Below are 19,134 nucleotides of genomic sequence, written 5' to 3' on the forward strand. Positions count from 1 at the left end.
AATATGGCCTCACAGAGATCAGTCAGCTTCCATTCCCAACAGTGTCCAGATCTAAAATTCTAATCCAGCAATGATGGCTTTTTAAATCCACAAGTTACTCATCAAGTATTCTTGACTTACCCTTCTCACACGTTCTTCCCATAAACCCAGGAGGGCAGATGCATTCTCCTGTATCTTCATGGCAGATACCATTGTTCATACAAGCAGTGCAGACACGGTTACATTCAGGTCCCCACTTTTGAGCTTCACATCCTTTTGTTAAGAGGAGACTATGGTGAGTAAAGCATATTCATTCAACAAAGCTGTATTGAGCACCTGATACATGTTAGTCATCTGAGTGGACATTGGTGAATGAAGATCAATAAAACACCATCTCTGCTCTCTAAAGGCTAAGAGTCCAATGTGGGAAGCAGACAAGTGATGGAAAATAATGACAGAGACAAAGACAGAAATACCTAATTCCATCTAAGGGTTGGGAGAGGGCATAAAGGAAGGCTTTCCAGAGGAGGTGGTAGGTGAGCTGAATCTGCAGGACCAGCTACGTGACAAAGAAGGTAGGGCTGGTGAGAGTGTTCTAGGCAAAGGCAAGGTCAGGAAGAAAGCATGGCACGTCTGGGGAGCCAGAGGTACAGTTAGACTAGAGTAATGGTCTTCAAAGTGTGACCCCTGACCAGTATCTTTTCCATTACCTGAATCTGTTAGAAGTGTAAATCCCAGACTCCCATCCATGACCTACTGAATGAGAAACTCTGGAGGTAGCCCAACAATCTATGCTTTGCAATTGTTTCCGGTAATGCTGAGCCACACCAGAGTTTGAGAACGGCCAGTCTCAAGTATGTGGAGAGGGGATACAGCTAAAGGGGAAGCAGGACCTAGAAGCACCCACCTATTTTTCAGGTACAAAACATGTAATAAGGGAAACAAGATACACAAAACCTAAAGTACAACAATGGTAAAATGCTTCTAGATTCATATTTCTTGGTTCCATCTCTCCAGCACTTGGTGATTTTTAGATTGTTAATTCGGTCCAAGCGTATCTTCTGATATAAGGAAAACTCAGGGGGAGTGGGGTGGAGTGATCTTTTGTGGTCAGGAATTTAGTTTAATTTTTCTTCTGAAAGGAACTAATGTCTTTGTCCCTGAATATCAGTCTCACGGTGGTAAGCTTGGACCTGTGCCGACAGCTTATAATATTCTTGGCAAGAACTCCTGGTTATCAGTATTTTCTCTAAATCAGGAAGACTGTCAACACAGACCCAGTCTTACAGGCATCTACTTAACAGATAAAGCTACAAAATGCCTCAAAGTTAATATTTGCACGAAGGGAAAAATACTTCTGCACAATTAGTGATTTCTTGAGAGCCAGACCACAGATGATCCTCACATGTTGAAAACTAATGATGGTAGACAATGATGAAGAAAGTGGGCTTCCTGTTACATCAGACCATGTCTCTAGCCCTGTACCTATTGTAGCCCTGCCCCAACTTCACTCCTAATCTTGGGAAGGAGGAAAGGATTAAGCTCAAGGAAATAATTGGGTGATCTCTCAGGGATGCAGAAGCCAGGAAAAGAGTTCAAAGATAAGGAACAAGTATACAGTCAGGCTTCTGTTATTTTCTTCAAAAGCCTTATGATTTTGTATTTTAGGAAACTATTAAATCCATGGCAAACAGGGAGAAATCGTATAAAGCTAATGCTTTTGAGAAATCTCTTGTCATGGAGAGAATTTATGCTGAAAAGAAATCCTATAAATAAAACAAGTTCGATTTTTAATACACAGTCTGCAAGCACTGACTCTTCCTGGGGAACAGTTCTTCCTAGAGAGATCATTGGGAGAAATGGACAAATGCCTTCAGTGGTTCTTCATTTCTTACTAAACATCAAAGAGGTCAAATTGGGGAAAAATACTTTTAAATGGGATGGTTGTGGCCCAACTCAAGCGTTCTTAGAATAATTTTAGATAGTAGCACTGCTTCTCAAACAGTTTTATTGAAACAAGAGCAAAGGAGAATAAATGTGCTTCTAGCAATTGAAAAGAAGACAAGTGGGAGATCAAAATGTGTCTGAAATCTTTTGCTTTATCTTAAAAGTTCAAAGGAATCTTAAATTCTAGTCTATGCTAAGTCATGTGGTTTTTGGTTTTTCTGACATTAAAAAAAGAAGCTTTAAACCTTTTACCATATATCAACATCTAATGTGTCTGATATTGCTTGAAAATCTGCCAGTTTACCCCAGACTCTGAGTACCCTTGGTCCATGGTGCTATATCATACTGGAGAGACCATCTTAATGAAATGAATGCAAACTGTGTCCTTACCATTCAGACTCTCCATGAGTGAAGAGCAATGAAAGGGATTTCACCTGCCCAAACTAGATGAACCACACTTTTCATACTTCTATTGTCATACTGCAATGTCTGTTTATCTATTTACTTATGTACCTGCTCTGCTTAGGAATTACCCAAGGGGCAGTGATTCATCTTAATTTCTTGTATTCTCAACACCAACACAATGCCAGGCAGAGACGTGTAATCAATATAGATTTGTTGAATGAATGAATGAATGAATGAATATAATGCAAAGCAAAGTAAGTACTCTTCATGAGTTAGGGATACTAATCATTAGAGGAATGACAGAGCATCGCAAGTACTTAGACCTGAAGGCCTGATACTCATTTAATATCATGAATACCTGGTATAACTGGGAAAAGTCCAGGGCAATTTTTTTTTTTTTTTTTTTTTTTTTGCTTTCTGTAGATCAATTTTTTGTAAGAACTACTGGCAACAGTTACTCTCCACTTTAATAGTTCTAATGGGGGGAAAAAGTTTTCATTAGTTCTAACTGTTGCATTTTTCAGACATGGAAACAGAAATCACATCTGAGAGTTAAATGATCTGTAAAGTGTGGGATTTATAGGAGACTTAAAGTTTAATTAGATATTAGGCCAACCCAGAAGTCCCAACTCCCCCCGTAGCAGACACTTTTCAGGAACTGTTCAGCTCACAGTGATTGCCATTTTGTGCGGGGACACTGCTGATATTCACGTGTGTGGTCCTAGTGTTTACACTATGCTATGAGGCTCCACCCTTGTCTACAGTTCATTGGTCTAGGTGAGCAGACATCTGACATATGTAGGCCAATCTGATTCTCTATCCTGAGAGTTCAACATTTAGGAGTAAAAGAAACTTCGTTGAAGCTAAGTTTGGATAATGGTAGCATCCTAGAGAGAAAGTCCAACTTCCCTCCCCAGCGCTGAGCCCCAGGTCTTCCCTGAGTCTGTCTCTTCTAGAACTTCCTTGTCAGCAACTCCATCAGTTTTTTTTAAGTCCTTAGCATAATTCCAACTAATCCCTGATTTTTGCTTAAGTAGCTAGAGTCAGTTTTGTTACTTGCAATAAAAATCCTAACAACTAAGCCACCCCAGATGGTGGCCTCTCAATCACTTACTCCGGACTATCAGCCTGGTGAAGGCCGAGGTGAAGAGGTTTCCTCCTATGTACCTGGCCGAGTACACTCCAGCATCCTGGGGCTGAGCATGAGGCAGATGCACTTCTAAGATATCAGGTACTTCGTGCCGGGGCACTGAATGGATGAAGGAACCTGCAAGGGAGAGGAGTGGAGAACAATCAGTCACACTCAAAACACCCCTCCCTTCCTTGTCTGGTCCCTCCACTTGGTCAGCTTTCCCGGAGCTGATCTAGAAAATATGCTCTAGCATATTGGATGTGGGAAAAGAATGAAAAGGCTGAGCTATTCAATGCTCTCCCAAAAGTTGAGAAAAGTACAGTGTTAGAGCACATAGGTTAGTCTATGGGATCTACCACCAGACACATGAAGATGGTAAAATCCTTAACTTCTGCAGGGAGACATGAACACGCAAAGCTGGGGGAAATGTCAGGTAACCCTGTCAACTAATCAATTAAGAGTTATCTAGAATCACTAATCTGTAAGTATTATCCACCCACAGGACTTAGAAATGTCCCCATCAGTATATCAGCTGGACCAGGCAACTGCCACCATGTGGAGCCAAACTGTAGTTGGACCTAGACAGATTTGGATTGCACAGTTGGCCCCCTACAACTACCACCAATCGGTCTTCTTTTTTACTTTGTTTTTGGGGGGGAGTAGTAATTAGGTTTATTTATTTACTTTTTAATGGAGGTACTAGGGATTGAATCCATAACTTTGTGCACGCTAAGCACTGAGCTATACCCTTCTGCCCACCCTCCAGCTGGCTTTCCATTCTCACTCTGGTCATTTCCTTGCAAACAAACAGCCTCACATTTTACATGGCAGCACTGAGACCCCACCTATCACATCATGATGTGGTTCTATTGCACACTCATAATTCATACTGTACACTCATAAATGTACAATGTAGGTATATTCACATGTGATACAGTATATAAATCTCCACTTTAATTTACTTAAGTATCCAAACACATTGCCTAAGACAGCTTCCATCACAGAATCTGATTAGCTTGTATCACAGCAGCTTCATTTCAAACATCTGCCCTCGCGACTGCAATAAGATAATGACCCAATATATTTTGTGCTATCTAATGTCTCACACTACAGGGCTGGAGTGAAACAAAGCACATACTCACCATTTTTGTAAATCACTGCATCTTCTTCTTTAATCAATACCTTTCTGAAAGATATGTTCACATTGTCTCCCCTGTCCACAGTCATAGTTAAAGTCGCTGGAAGGAAGGAGGCTTTCCAAAGAGAGAGAAAAAACAAATGAGAAAACGAGGTCACACATTTTTTCCACAAACAACTGAACTTTGAATCAGAAGAGGAGGCCTGCCTGGCACAATGGCTTAGAGAGCTATCCTGTGAGGGCAGAAGATGCCTCTGCACCATGCTCAGAAGGATCCAGGCTTTAGATACATCCGCTTGTTCTCCTCAGCACCTGCTGCCCACATGTGGTGCCCTGCAAGACTCCCACATAGATGCTGTAGTGCAGGTGGTGATGTGGCCCCACGTAGACCCACGTGGTCCCAGGTGGCCCCAGCAGACCCAGAGGGAGAATGGTGTAGATCAAAGAGCACTGTGAGCTCTGGGATAAGACAGCCCTGGGCTTAACGCCACCCTCTGCCACTTACTGAACCCCTTGGAGTGAGTTACTTCACTTCTGACCATCTCAGCTTCCTTATCTGTAACTTAGAAGTAAAAGTAACAACCATAAACAGTTGTTAGGGACATTAAATGATGTCTGCCAAACCCCTGGGGGCTTAGAAGAGGTTAGTATCCTTCCCAAACATAAACAAAGGCCACACCGCTGTGCTGACACGCGCAGCGTGGCCATGAGTGGCAGCCTTCTCAACGGTATGAAAGTGGCCCAACCCAACCATGCAGGGAAGGCAGGTAGGGGACTGGAGGGGGGCACTTCCCTAGGCTCCCTCTCACACTGACCAGGTACTTCATTCAGCAATCTCGATGACAGCTCTTGCCCTCTGTGACATACTCCTGGGCTCCTGTGAGAACTTTTCCTGACCATTTTATGCTGTTGTTCCTCTCTATGTGGTTTGTTTATATTTTCTGCTCCTTTGTGTGAAGACTGTTCAGCTGACCATGGGACTTCTCACTCGGCATTGTATTCTGAAAAGGAACCCAGATTCCCCACTAGGCTTAACTCCAATGTGGCTTTTCTTTTTCCCCACACTGTGGCTCCTTATTAATTCAGACTCTGCCTTTTAAACTCCCTATTTTCTTGGGTCAGAATACAGTCACATCAGAGTTCCACTGCTGCCCAGCTTGCCACCTCCTGCACTGATTTATGTCTCTGGGTTGATTGTTACCTACTAAGGACTAATGAAAAGTGTCCACAAGCCAGCACTGCACCTTGGGCTTCCTGATGGAGTGTGGCTTGTACATAGTACACAGAGATTGAGGTCATGTGACTTAACTGGATCATGAAAACAATAAGCACCTGTGGACCAGGTATTGTTCTCAGCACTTGACACATTTAATTTTCTCAATATTTCTATGAGATAGGTAGTACAATTATCCTAATTTTACAAATGAGGAAATCAAGGTACAGAGAAGTTAAATAAACTGGTCAAGATTATACGGCAAGTTCAAGGGAGAGCCAGGATTTGAAGAAAGCAGCTTGGCTCCAGAGGCATTTCATAGGCTATTTACCACCTTATTCTACAAATGAGATTGCTTAAGGCCTAGATTAGAAGATGACTTGCTCAAGGTCACTTAGATTGGCTAATTCATTCACAGACCCAAATTAAAAACACAACTCACTCATTCCTTAAGAGATGGAGAAGAAAATCGAGGTATTAAAGGTTATAAACAAAGATGTTTCTCATGGATGAAGAATAATTGAGCTAAATTTCAGTCATCTCCTTTATTTAATGATAAATAAGGATCAAGAGAGTAATAACATCATCTTATGTCCATTATTATTTTGTATAATTTTATAACAGCCCTGTGAAGACAAGATATCCACAGTCTATCAAAGTGGGAGAAAGAGTTAAGGGTGACTGAATCCCTTCCCCAAGCCCTAACAGTGAGTAAGAGTGGAAGCTGAGACAAAACTCCAGACCTCTACACTTGTTCCAGACATCAGCTCTCCAGACTCATCAGACTCCAGATCCACATCCTTAGTTCTCGCTTCCAGGCATTCTGAGCCATACTCAGTGCCTCCAAGAGATCATGTGATCACTCACATCCAAGTCATGAGCTTTCTCCCTTTTCTTCTGCTCCTTCCTTTCCCCTGTGTCTCACCAAGTCCTACCCATTCATCAGTCTCCTTTTAGATGTCAATTTCTCCAGGGGCCTCACATGATCCTGGAGTCCAGATTAAGTGCCCCCTTCTGTCCTCCATATACCCTGCACTTCCCCATCAGAGCCCCACTCATAGTGCATCTCCCCCTACTAGGCTGAGTGTTCCAGGAAGGTAGGTTCACGATGGTTTTGAAAGGCAGCACAGGGTTGTGGTTAGGACCTGGCCCCTGGGATTAGGCCTGAGTTCATCCCAGGTCCAACACGAGGAACTAGGTATATGAATGTGTCTAAGTTATAATAGTTATAAGACTTATCTATAAGTAAGAGGTCATAATAGTCTTCACCAGATATGCATTTGGTAAAGACTAAATTACATAGCAATGTATATAAAGTTGCAAATGTGGAATGAAAGAATAAATGCATGAATGTGATTTCAAATTTTCCTATTTCCTTTATACTTTTAACATGCTCGTTTGAGTTATTTTGATACAAATGGCTTCTCTTTGTCAACTTCACAAATCATGTTTGGGAAACTGGATGTTCTTAAAGTAAAGCTATTTCTCAAATGAAAATAGGAAGAAAAATAACCTTTATTTCCTCTGATGGGACACTCTGAAACACATCTTTGGATGTGAAAATCTTTCAAACTTCTTTTACACCTCCCTACCCCCACATGGAATCTATAGTGAGGTTCAAACTAACTGCTTTTGACTTTTTGGATGATGCCATTGATTAAAAAAAAACCTTTCGGCCATTTAGAGTCTGCGAGCCAATTTAAGCCGTGTTTTGGCACATTTCAAATGGATTTTCCACTTCCTCCCCAGATGCACGAGTCAGCAGCAAGCTGCAATATACTGATGTTTATCCTATCCTGCCGTGTCCCTAGGCAGGCCCTTCTGAGCTCCTATGATGTCTTACTAGGGAATTAATAGTGTCATGAAGACATAGTGTTGGAGGTTCTCTTGACTCACCACAAAGGATAGCACTTCCCTTGCACCATATTTCAGCCTTTGGATGATCAACGAAAGAATGAGAATCAGTTCAACAGCCTGAGATGATGTTCCTATTAAAATATAGGAGAGAAAGTACTATCTATTTTTCTATTTTGTCTAAGCCTCCACAATTATATGAATAGATGAGATATTAAAATTTTCCACAATTGAGTAGGATAATTAATTGTCCCACTGAATTACTGCTTACTTGGGGCACTAAATAATGATAATGATTGAACATTTACTGGGAACCAGATAATGTTGGTGATTTCATTTATTCTCAGATGTATGTGGTAAAATCTCTATCCTCATTTATTTTTTCAAATGAGCAAACTGATTTAAGAAACTTGCCCTGGGTCACGCCATTTGGTGGCAGAACGAGGCTCATACCCATGTCTGGCTGACTTCCACTCCCTAATCTCTACTCTGTGCCCTAGGTTGCTTTTCAGGGTTTCAATTAGCATCACTGTACTTTATAAAATAAGTGCTCAGACTTTGCTAGACACCTGAAACTAACATTGTAAATCAACTACACTTCAAAAAAAATTTTTTAAACAAAAAAAGAGAAAAAAAAAAAAGCAAGTGCTCAGAAGTGGGGAGGGTGGTTAACATTAAGTGAGAGAAATACACAAAAAGTAGTACAATGAATACAGGCTCTGAAGCTGGATGACTTGGCATCAAACCCCATTCCCACCATTTACAAATGGCTATTGTTATCATTATGTAACTTACTCCGCGAGGTCTCACACGACCTTTCAGGAACGTATCTACTGTGTAAATCAAATCTTATTTTAAATACAAAGATGAGAGCTGGCTTCTTAAATATACCATCTTATTCTAATTTAAAACTTAGGACACTTTTGAAGGTATTATTTTACCCATTTCACAGATGATGAAAAATGAGACCAATAGAAGTTGAATAACTTGCCTAAGGGCACAGAGCTGCTAAGTGGTGGAGAAAGAATGAAAATTCAGGAGAATAAGAGACTAAAAGCCATCTTTTCTCCACTGTTTCTCACTATCCAAGCCTGCCTTAGCCTCACTTGACTGAATTTAAACCAACCTTTACCTATGCTGGTCTGGACCCTCACTTTGGAGGCATCATTACAGCTGATTTTTGACTCCCAGCGTTCTGGTTTAGTATGCTCTTCAGATTCTTTTTTATACATTGTCAAGGATAATCCCCGAACAGCCCAGAAAGGGGACTTCACGTTTCATTCCTGTGAGACTACTAGGGCACAAACCTCAGATCATCTTTGTTCAGAATGTGGACATGTCAGTAGATGGACATAATTCTTTATAGAAGTCAGATCCCAAACGACACATGTGAAAAATAATAGAGCTGACTTTTCAGCCATGATAGCTTTGGCACACCGCACATCCCTTTGTTTCACCTCTCTTCCCTCACTGGAGAGCTGCGTTCCTGGGAATTTCTGTTGTGCACTTTTCCCACTTGCCTGGTGTCATTTAAAGGTGAATATTACAGTTTTGCTAAGAAAACCTTTTCCTTCATTTGCCATGAATAATGGTTTTTATCACTTTGACCTTCAAATGAGACTGCTGCCTTCAAATCTTTTAATTACCTCCATTATCAAATTCAAAGAAATATTTCCGGTGGACCTCAACTAGGGGCTGACTCTAAACCACTGTTACTCAAAGTGTGGTCCTTGGCTCAGCGGCACTTTATCAGCTGAAGCCTTGTTAGAGTCTCAGGACTCTCCCCAAGGACCTACTGAATCTGAGTCTGCATTTTAAGAAGACCGACTTTATAAGCATGATTAACTTTGACAATTACTAATTTAAAAACTACAGTTCCTATATAAAAAGCTGACAATCAGAAATGGGCAGAGGTTTATTATTTATCCAGATCAGTTTTACAATTAAAAATCAATTTCTAAAGAGCTCACAGTGTCATTATCTCATGAAGTGACACATTCTCCATCCACAGCTCCATGTGGTTATGATGACATTAATTTGGCAAGGACTACTTCATTTTATGTGTGACCAACCCAGAGAAAGGGGCTAAGGGGTGAGGGGCCAGACCATTCTGGAAAGAACAAGGAGAGGTCATTTCTGCTGGAATCTGTAACTTCCTCCCAGCAGACAGCACCAAGAACACCAGACGTCTGCCTGCCTGTCCAAATCTAGAAGCCTTGGGGCAGAACAGAGTCATAATGTTTATAATGACACCTCCTCCAGCCACCATGAGTTTGGTGGACTGGCCTAAAGACTTAGCTTGGGACTCACTTCTACTTTGGGAGAAAGTTTCCATCACATCATTGTTTTGTGAGGCAGTGGCAAGCAGTAATACTCCTCCTTTGCAGAAGGCTCTCAACATCCTCCTTCAAAGTTCTGGTGTTCTGTGAGCTGGGCCTGGGTACACAAGTGCTAAAATTAAATCATGATCTCCCTCCAAGAATGGTTTGCCATTGAATTGTATAGTATCCTCCTATTCTGACTTTAGGCTCAGCTGCTTGACCTGCTTTGGGCAGTAAAAATGAGGCAGAGGTGAGAATATATGGTACTGAAGCTAGGTTTCAAGAAGTCTTGTGTGTTTCCACTTGCTCTCTTGCACCCATGCCATCTCCAGGAGAACATACCCAGGTTAGCCTGCCAACAGATAACAGTCACATGGAACAGAGCCAAGTGGGCCCAATGCCAGCCTGAGAGGTCTACAGCCAACCAATATTCACACATGCAAGAGAGCCCAGGCAAGATCAGCAGAGCCACCTCATCAACCCAGATGACCCAGACTCACAAGCTATGAATGCTTATTGTTGCAGGCCACTGTGGTTTTGGTTGTATGTTACAAAGCATTATCACATCAAGAGACAACTAATACACTGAGCAACTAATCAAACTGAGTTATTGGTAGATGTTTCCCTTTTTAATTTTTAATTTCTACTGTATTTTTCCTCTGAATATATTAACTTCTGCTAAGAATACTGAAGGACAAAGAAAACAAGGAAAGAATAAAAAAAAAATCAATTGAGAAGGCTCAAAATAGCCCACAATTTGGCAGTGGACAGTTGTCTTCGCTGCTCTGAGTCATACTGTATACACGTAACCTGTTCACATCTCCATTAGGGCCATGGAGCCCTTAGGAGAACATGTGATAAGTTTCATTTCATCTCATAAACTGAACACAATGTCTAGTGAAAGTGATGTATGTGAGGGAGTTGGACTGGATGATCTCTTATCTCTAATGCTCTGTGGACTAGAGACAGAGATGCTTGGAAAGAGCCAGACCAGGTCTTCAAGCTCCACCCTCAAGCAGCTCATGCTCAGCTTGAGTGAGCAGCTGCCTAAACAGGAGGCATGTGTGTGTCTCCATGGACCTTGTCTGCCCATAACTAAGGGGCTTGTTACCTTGTTGGCGCATCTTCATGGTCCGTATCCTTACTGCCTCTCCTCGAACTCGCCCTTCACAGAAATAAGCACCATTGATTTTACTAGCCTTTTCTCTCTTCCAAACAACTTTTTTAGCCCATTCTCTGGTCACATCTTGAGTAACTTCCAGTGGATCCTGGTGCTGGTTCATTAAGGCTTCAAAGTCCCTTCCTATGGTGATGGGCTCGTGGGGGCGCCATCCAGAGGCAATGCAGGTGAGGGATGTCTCAGCGTCAGACACGAGAGGTAGGGAATTGATCAAGATCAGGTCCATGGCACCATCCACCATTCCTAAAAGTAAAAAGGAAGCATAATGTATAAGGAAGGTTACTGACATGGCCCCACAGGACAAGCTGGTGTTTACAAAGCCTTGTTTAAAAATAACTGTGTGAGCAGCCTTTCTGAAATGCTACTCTGACCATGTGCCTATCTTCCATAGGACATGGTCTCAAACTCTTTACCATCATCAAGACTCTTTATCATCTGGACCCTGCTAACCACTCCTGCCCCACTGTACACCATAGCTGTAATGGACTGTCAGTTATGCTCCATTCCCAAAACAGGGCGTGCACTAGGTATCATTACCCACTATAGTGCCTGAGAAATAGTTAGATATTCTGCAGATGTTTGCTGATTTGAAGTAAACTCATGATAATGGCATCAGTATCATTATTATAAATTATAATTAATAATTATCATTATTATTTATCATTATCAATCAATGATAACGTGGTTCTACCCCAATAATAAAGAAATGTATCAACTACATATACCATATACTAACTTTGCAGACTTTCATCATTATTAAAGTATTGCCTGATTTTGTAGTAAATTCCACAAGAGAGGGACTGAGTGGGATCTGCATTTCCCTCTGAGCTTTATCTTTAAAATGAGGCTGAAAGATCTGTCCTATAGGACTCCTGTAAAGATTAAATGAAATTAAGTACACAACCTGCCAAGCATGGTGTCTGCAACACACGGGGTACCATTATTTAATTTCTCCTTATTCTGTTTTCTGAACACCTAGCCCCAAACCTCAAATCTTCCCAAATGTAAAAACAGAATCCTACCTGAACTTAAAGGTTGAGTCCATAAGTGATAAAGTACATTTATGAAAAGGAAACCCTCTCATCTCACTTTTCCTCTCTCCCTCTCTTTCCCTTTCTTCTCCTCATTTCCAAAGTTTCTAAGATGAGCAAATGGCATCTGTTCCTATTCTCTCCCCTCAGTGAATGTGGAAATATCAAGACTGGAGGATGTTTTCTGGCTCCAGTGATGGCTGATTCCCAAGTCGATGTAAAATGATCAGGAGACTAGACAGATCAAGCACATTGGTGATGAGTAACTCCTGGAGACCTTTGTGTAGATACAAAGTTATTCGTGCAGGCTATATGTTATCTCATTTAATAATCATTAAATTCTCCCAATAACCCTATGAGGTAGGTGCCATTATCTCATTTTAATTTATTTAGTTTGTAATTTTTTATTGAAATGTAGTTGATATACAATGTTAGTTTCAGGCATGCAGCAAAGTGATTCAGCTATGCATATACAGGTATATATATATATATTTTCTTTTCAGATTCTTTTCCATTATATGTTATTACAAGAAATTGAATATAGTTCCCAGTGCTATACAGTAGGTTCTTATTGTTCATTTTGTACACAGTAATACTGCCTGTTAATCTCCAACTCCTAATTTATCCCTCCCCACCCTTTCCCATTTGGTAACCATAGTTTGATTTCTATGTCCATGAGTCTGTTTTTGGTTTGTAAATAAAATTTGTATAATTTTTTTTAGATTCCACATATAAGTGATACCATATGATATTTATCTTTCTCTGTCTGACTTATTTCACTCAGTATGATAATCTCTAGGTCCATCCATGTTGCTTCAAATATCTCATTTTGAAATATAAACAAATGAAAGCTCAGAAGATTGAGTAGCTTATTCTGTCTTCCATAGCTATTGAAGTGAGAGCTGGAATTCAAATTCTCACTGGTCTTTCACTTCCTTAGATACATCATGCCTTCCTACCTCCTTGATCCCTGTGCCTGGAATGCTCTCTTCCACTCATCACATGGCTAACTTCTCTTATCCTTTGGGTCTCAGTTTAAATGCCTTTCTCATTAAGGGCTTCTCTACCTACCTTATCTGCAGTATCTACACACTTTCATCCCATGACCCTCTAATTCAGCCTCCTATTTGTTTCCTTTATAAAGATTACCACAGTCTGATTATTTTATTTGCTCTCTCTTCTCCTAGATGATAAATTCAATTAGGATAAGAACTGAAGCTTTTTTATTCACACTGATTTATACAGGAATATCTGGCCTAGTCTCAACATATAGAGGATTTCATAAACAGTTGTTGGATAGATGGACAGACGGATGGACAAATTTTATCCCAGATCTGCCTGATTCAGTATCACCAAATCACTTGGCTCCCACTTCTAGAACAATGAGGTTAAAAATGAAAGTGTTCTTCTGAGTCTAAATTGACCTCCTTGCCCATATTTTAAAAACTGTTTTGATAATTACTGAGTTTATGCAGGGGAAAGCAAGTGTTATAGTTTTTACAAAATGCCATAGAAAGGTGATCAATGGTTGTTGAGCATTTGAAGCTGACTGGTATTCATTTACTAGGCCTACTTAGGCCAAGCACTATGCCTGCCATGAAGTCCTCATACAATTTGTTTCCAATGGCATTTGCCAATGTTTGATGTACACAGTGATGTTTTGAGGATGATCCTACCAGGAGCTACATTTTTATCTGATTAACTAGGAAGAATTGGGGAGGGTATAGTTCAGTGGTAGAGTGTGTGCCTGCATGCACAAAGTCCTGGGTTCAATCCCCAGTACCTCCATTAAAGATAAATAAATAAAAACCTAATTATTTATTAAAAAATTGTTTTTAAAAATTAGAAAAAAAAACTAGGAAGAATTTCAAAGTCAAGTCTTCATGTAAGTAGGAGTTGGTGTTGCAAGTTTTCTTGTAATGTTAACTTAATGTGTGGCATTGAGGGGGAAAATCTCGACTACAATGGGTTTCCATGCCTGACCCTCAAGCACTGGTTTAACTTTAAGATTTCAAGAGAAGGAACAGAGGTTAGGATAAGAAAAATATCACAAGAGGAGATGAAATTACAGCCTTCAAAAATAACACCAGAGCACAGCTCCCCTTCCACATACACATCCAGTCCTGACTCAAAGGGAACGCCACCTCATCTCCCACACTCACTCATTCCAGGCATGTTCCCAGACAGAGTCATCGTGAGGAAGGAAACACTGTAATTCTTTCAGCTTCAGTGTGATCCAGCCCCATTCTAGGGCCAGCTGAGTGATTTGCCAAAACCAAGAGATCTGCTCTGAACTCACTGAACCGCACTGGCACTGGCTGTGGTTTACCTTAATGACTTTAGGAAATAATACAAAAAGCAGTTGATTTGAAAAGACCATCACACTTCATCTGTAAATTATTTCTAGGTATGGATCTAGTTTCTTTTTCCTTTTGTTCCTCCCAGCTTCCTCCCTTTACTTTCAGGGACAGAAAGGGAAATGGTATACTCTCAGAGTCTGGATTCGACTACACTTTGCTAGCCTTATTCAGCATGTCAGTTAAGGAAGTCCTCTTTGGCCCATGAGTTCCCTGTCCTTTGTACTGCCATTTACAGTAACGTATCAGAAGGATTTTGTATATGAGCTTTGGATATGAGATGAAGTACCTACCAGGTTCCTGGGATGGATCTTAAAAATCATCAGCTTAGTTTTTCTAAAACAATAATCCATATTTATATTTGTTTGTATATTTCTGGAAAGTGATACTTGAAACTGAGAACTAGAGTTACCCATTAAGAGAGGATGAGGTAGTTGGGGGACAATGACAGGAGAAAGACATTTTACTGTATATGTGAGTATACTGGCTTTTGAACAATCTGACCTAAACATAAAAATTAAATGCAAAAAGTAAATGTTACTGCTCTTTTCTTAAAAAAGTGCATTTCAAAGAGAATCAAGAGCCATGGAAATATATATTACTTTCATCATTTGTTCCTACACTCACTCCAAATCTTTTTGGATTATATCCAAACAAAACATTTTCTCCCTCCTCTCAACTTTGGACTACTGATAGGATATGTGATATCATTCCATAATGCTGAAAAAAATATTGATTAAAATAAAATTTAAAAGGGACGAGGAGAGTGGCCAAACTTGCCTTTCAAAGAGAAGAGAGAAGCAGAGGCCCCACTGTGATGGCTATGATTGTAACCTGTGGCTTCTTGAAAGCATTCTGCTGCCCACACCATGAAAGGTACAACTGCCACTGCATGACTGGCACCACCCAGGAATCTGTTATTAGAGACATTTTCCTAAGAGTCATTACCAAGAGGCAGAGCCTACCTGGGCTCACACAGATGTCAGTCCGGTGCCAACACCTTTTCTTACATTACAAAACCCCTCTCCAAGTCTTGTTGGAGACTGGTTTTGAGTCGGTTCACCACCACTATAGCCTGAAGGTCTCTGATCAAATTCATTAATTAGTTCAATTTACATCAAGGCTAAGAGTTTGCTATAAGGAAGGTGCATATGGAATTTCATACCTCTTACATGTTTTGGGGATTGATATTATTTTTTCCTCAGCAAAGATCTCAGGAACACTTTTCAATACTTGCATAAAAGTGTGTCTTGTCTGTAAGGAAATATTTGCCATCATAGCACGACATCCACCAAGTTAACAAATGATTGCTTGTCACACTTGAAACATAACAATATCCTACAATGTTGTTTCACTCATTTTCTTCTCTTTTCTTTTTTTATCTATTTTTATATATAGTGGTTAATATTTGCAAATATCAAACTCTCAAACTTATCCCTTCCCACCCTCTCTTTCCTCCAGTAACCATTTTATTTTTTGTGTGCTATAGTGAACAGCATCTCATCTTTCACAGTAACTTCTTCTCACTAAATCCCATCCTGGTGAACTCAAAATGCTGTTTAAATCTTGTTTGTGCATTTAGATCTTCTTGTATTCAGTACTGTTTTTGTAAAATTAAAATAATGTCCCTTAAAGAAAAGTAAAAATAAGAGAAACCCCGTCAGCAAGAGCACAGAAAATGGACTAGGTGTGACTGATTGACTGAAAATAAAATGGAGTCACGTAGTCATGAGAGACCTGGGGTTCAGTCACAGAAAAAACACACACCGAAAAAACCCAAAAAACTGTGAGGACTTCTGATTCTGTTCAAGGTCCTAGCTGGAAAAGCCCCTAATGAGAAGCTCAGAAGACAGCCAATCATCTAAAACTTGTGGTCAGGCAGTAAGGGCCATCCCAGTCCCTTACAAGTCTCCCAGTCGTGGCTTCTACAGTTCCTCATTTTGTAAACCTTGAGAACAACAAAGCTGTCCGCAAGATAACCCTGATTCTTTTCTGGGATCTATTTCTAATTTAGGATGACACTTTGAATAATGACCCATTATCTAAGACATGGAAATAATCTTCCTTTAAAAATAGTCATAGAAAGGATTGTGGACCAAAATCAACATCAATGTAGTAGAACTAAATTGAACTAGAAATGAGAGACAAGCTGTATTTTTCGAACTGTATTTCAAGGAGTTGTTAGTTCTCATTTTCTAAAAAAAGGTATTCCAGAATTTTCAGAGAGTGGTGGAGGTGAAATCAACAGAGTGGATTCCAGACAACCTGACACATATATACACTTTCACTGAGCAGCTCAACATTCATCTTCTTTTTTGATATATACATTTTCATTTTTAAAAAAGTTGCTTAAATAAAACATATAAAAGCTCAAAGGTCATCACTTTAGACAATTTCATTTTTACAGATAAAGAAAAGTTAAATATGAATATCAATGAATATATCCCCTGCATCACAACGTGCTTACTCCAGTTAACCTACTGTCCCCCTCCCCCAACACAAACTCAAGTTCTGATTAACCCAACTCCCTGCTCTTTGAAGAAACTGCCAGCTAAGAGGAAAAAGCATGTTAAATTATTATACAGTGAGACTATTCCCTTGTGCTCTTACTACCTCAGAATGGCGGTCCTGGGTGGATTTTCACTAACATATGTTTGGAATAAAGTATACGTCTTCCAAACAACTGTCTGTATGATTTCCTGGAAGTTTGGTATTGGCCATGTTTAAAATTTTTCTCAAGTGTTCTTGGTTGTCTCACCTTCGGAGCAGCAGCAGATATCTTAAAGTTCTAAATATTTTAAATGGCAACGAACACCACCTTGGCCAAAAGTATTTTTGAAATCAGATGTTTGGCAGTGAACTGAAAATGTCTTGGCCGAAAGCATTTCTGAAACCAAGGCCCTGGAAACAAGCCAAAGGAGCAAAGATAACCCTCCAAATTATCCAGGATTACTTGGTGGAATTTTTTAGATTTTTAGTTTAGTTACTTTTTATGGTGTCCAGAAAAGGAAAATTCTTTTCATTTAAAAACAAAAACACTCTTATTTATGTCTATTCATCCATTTACTAAACAAATTTATTAAGCACCTCCCAAGTGCTAAGGTACTGCACTTGACCCTGGAGACACAACAATGAATAAAACAGATCTGATTCTCAACCCTTGTGTAATTTACAGGCAGATGTGGAAGACAGACATGGAAAACCAATCACATAAATAAATATAACATTGGAGCCATGAGAGGTACTATGAAAATTACAACGTACTCTGAGATAGAGTACGAGTGAATTTACTCAAACTTGGCTGGTGTGGTGGAAGGGTTTCTGAATCTGTTAAGGCTCCCTGAGGAAGCGACATGTGGTCTGAAGGAGAGTTGGAATTACTGGGGCAGAGCGAAGGGGATATGAGAAGATAGAAAAATCTTTCCCAAAAGGGTAACTGCTGAGCAGGGTTTTGAAGAATGAATAAGTGTTTAATAAGACTCACTTCCAGAATTTCCTTTCTTAAATTTATCCTAAGTTGACATTTTCTTTTTATTGAATTCTAAGAACTAACTAGTGCTATGCTTATGTGTCAACCCTATGTTAAAGTATTTTTAGCATCTTCTCTGCCTTCTTGTGTGCCCTGAAGAAATTCAGTTCCCAGGCATGCTTCCAACACTTTAATCTTTTTTGTTGTTGTTGTTCTCTGCAATCCTTTTATGTATGTAGTAAGTCTCTGAGCAATAACTTCGTCCTCAAGTTTCCTTCCAAGAAGATACCGGGCAATTAGCGAGAAGATACCAAAATGCACAAGGCTGGAAATAACTCAAGGAAGTTGCTAACTTTTTAACTGCATAGTTGGGAGTGTGGAGTTAGACAAGGACATCCTTGATATATCTAGGCTGTGTCTCTAACAACAAACTGTTCTCACTCAGGAGCTGTGCCAAGTGCATTTGCCCAAAGGGCATGCCCGTTTCCCAACCCTGCCTCTCTCAAAGAGGACCTTCATCTGCCTGCTGGAGGAAATGGCATCTCTCACCTCTACGAACACAAGAAAATTTCCATCCAGGATAAACAAGCACATGTTCTAGTTAGAACATCATGATTAGCATCAGTCAGTTAGCAGGCAAGTATTTGTTTTCAGGGACTAGACAGAGCATCCGCACAGTGAGACTTCACTCAACACCCAATACACATCTACACTCACATGCAAACTCCATTCTGTAAGGTGGGGCTGGAGAAGGCATGGCATCCTGTTTAAATTGGAAAAGACTTTAGAGATGGTCTGGTGCAAGCCTCACACTTTATAAAGCGCAAACTAAGGCCCATAGAAAAAGAACTCGTCGGTGGTCACATGAAGGCTAATGACAAAGCCAGCCCTTAAGTGTGGATTTCTCTCCTGGTCCTTTCTGTCACCCTAGGGTAGCAGTGTAAATGGACACACCTTTAAAGTGAGGGAATTTGGGATGTTTATGCAGTCTGGTACCTGAAGAATCCTGGAGCTTGGTGGAAACTGGGCTAAGTGAGGAAAGACACTGAGGAGAGGTAGTGGAGAGTCTGGGAACAGTAAACAACAAAGAGAGTAGGGATTCCCGAAA

The 19,134-nt window shown here is 40.2% G+C and overlaps 1 protein-coding gene across 2 annotated transcripts in view; it reads right to left on the reverse strand.

The window, feature by feature from the left end:
- TEK (TEK receptor tyrosine kinase) overlaps positions 1–19,134 on the reverse strand; it is a 90,750-nt gene that overhangs the window by 42,737 nt on the left and 28,879 nt on the right. For both annotated transcript variants that reach the window (XM_031449587.2, XM_010985500.3), the window contains exons 2-5: positions 11,101–11,412; positions 4,606–4,716; positions 3,446–3,598; positions 121–252 (exon numbers count right to left, since the gene is read on the reverse strand). In XM_031449587.2, coding sequence (XP_031305447.1) covers positions 121–252; positions 3,446–3,598; positions 4,606–4,716; positions 11,101–11,412 — 708 coding nt within the window. The remainder of the gene's footprint in view (positions 1–120; positions 253–3,445; positions 3,599–4,605; positions 4,717–11,100; positions 11,413–19,134) is intronic.

Source organism: Camelus dromedarius, chromosome 10 (assembly GCF_036321535.1).
Source record: "Camelus dromedarius isolate mCamDro1 chromosome 10, mCamDro1.pat, whole genome shotgun sequence".
NCBI lineage: Eukaryota > Metazoa > Chordata > Mammalia > Artiodactyla > Camelidae > Camelus > Camelus dromedarius.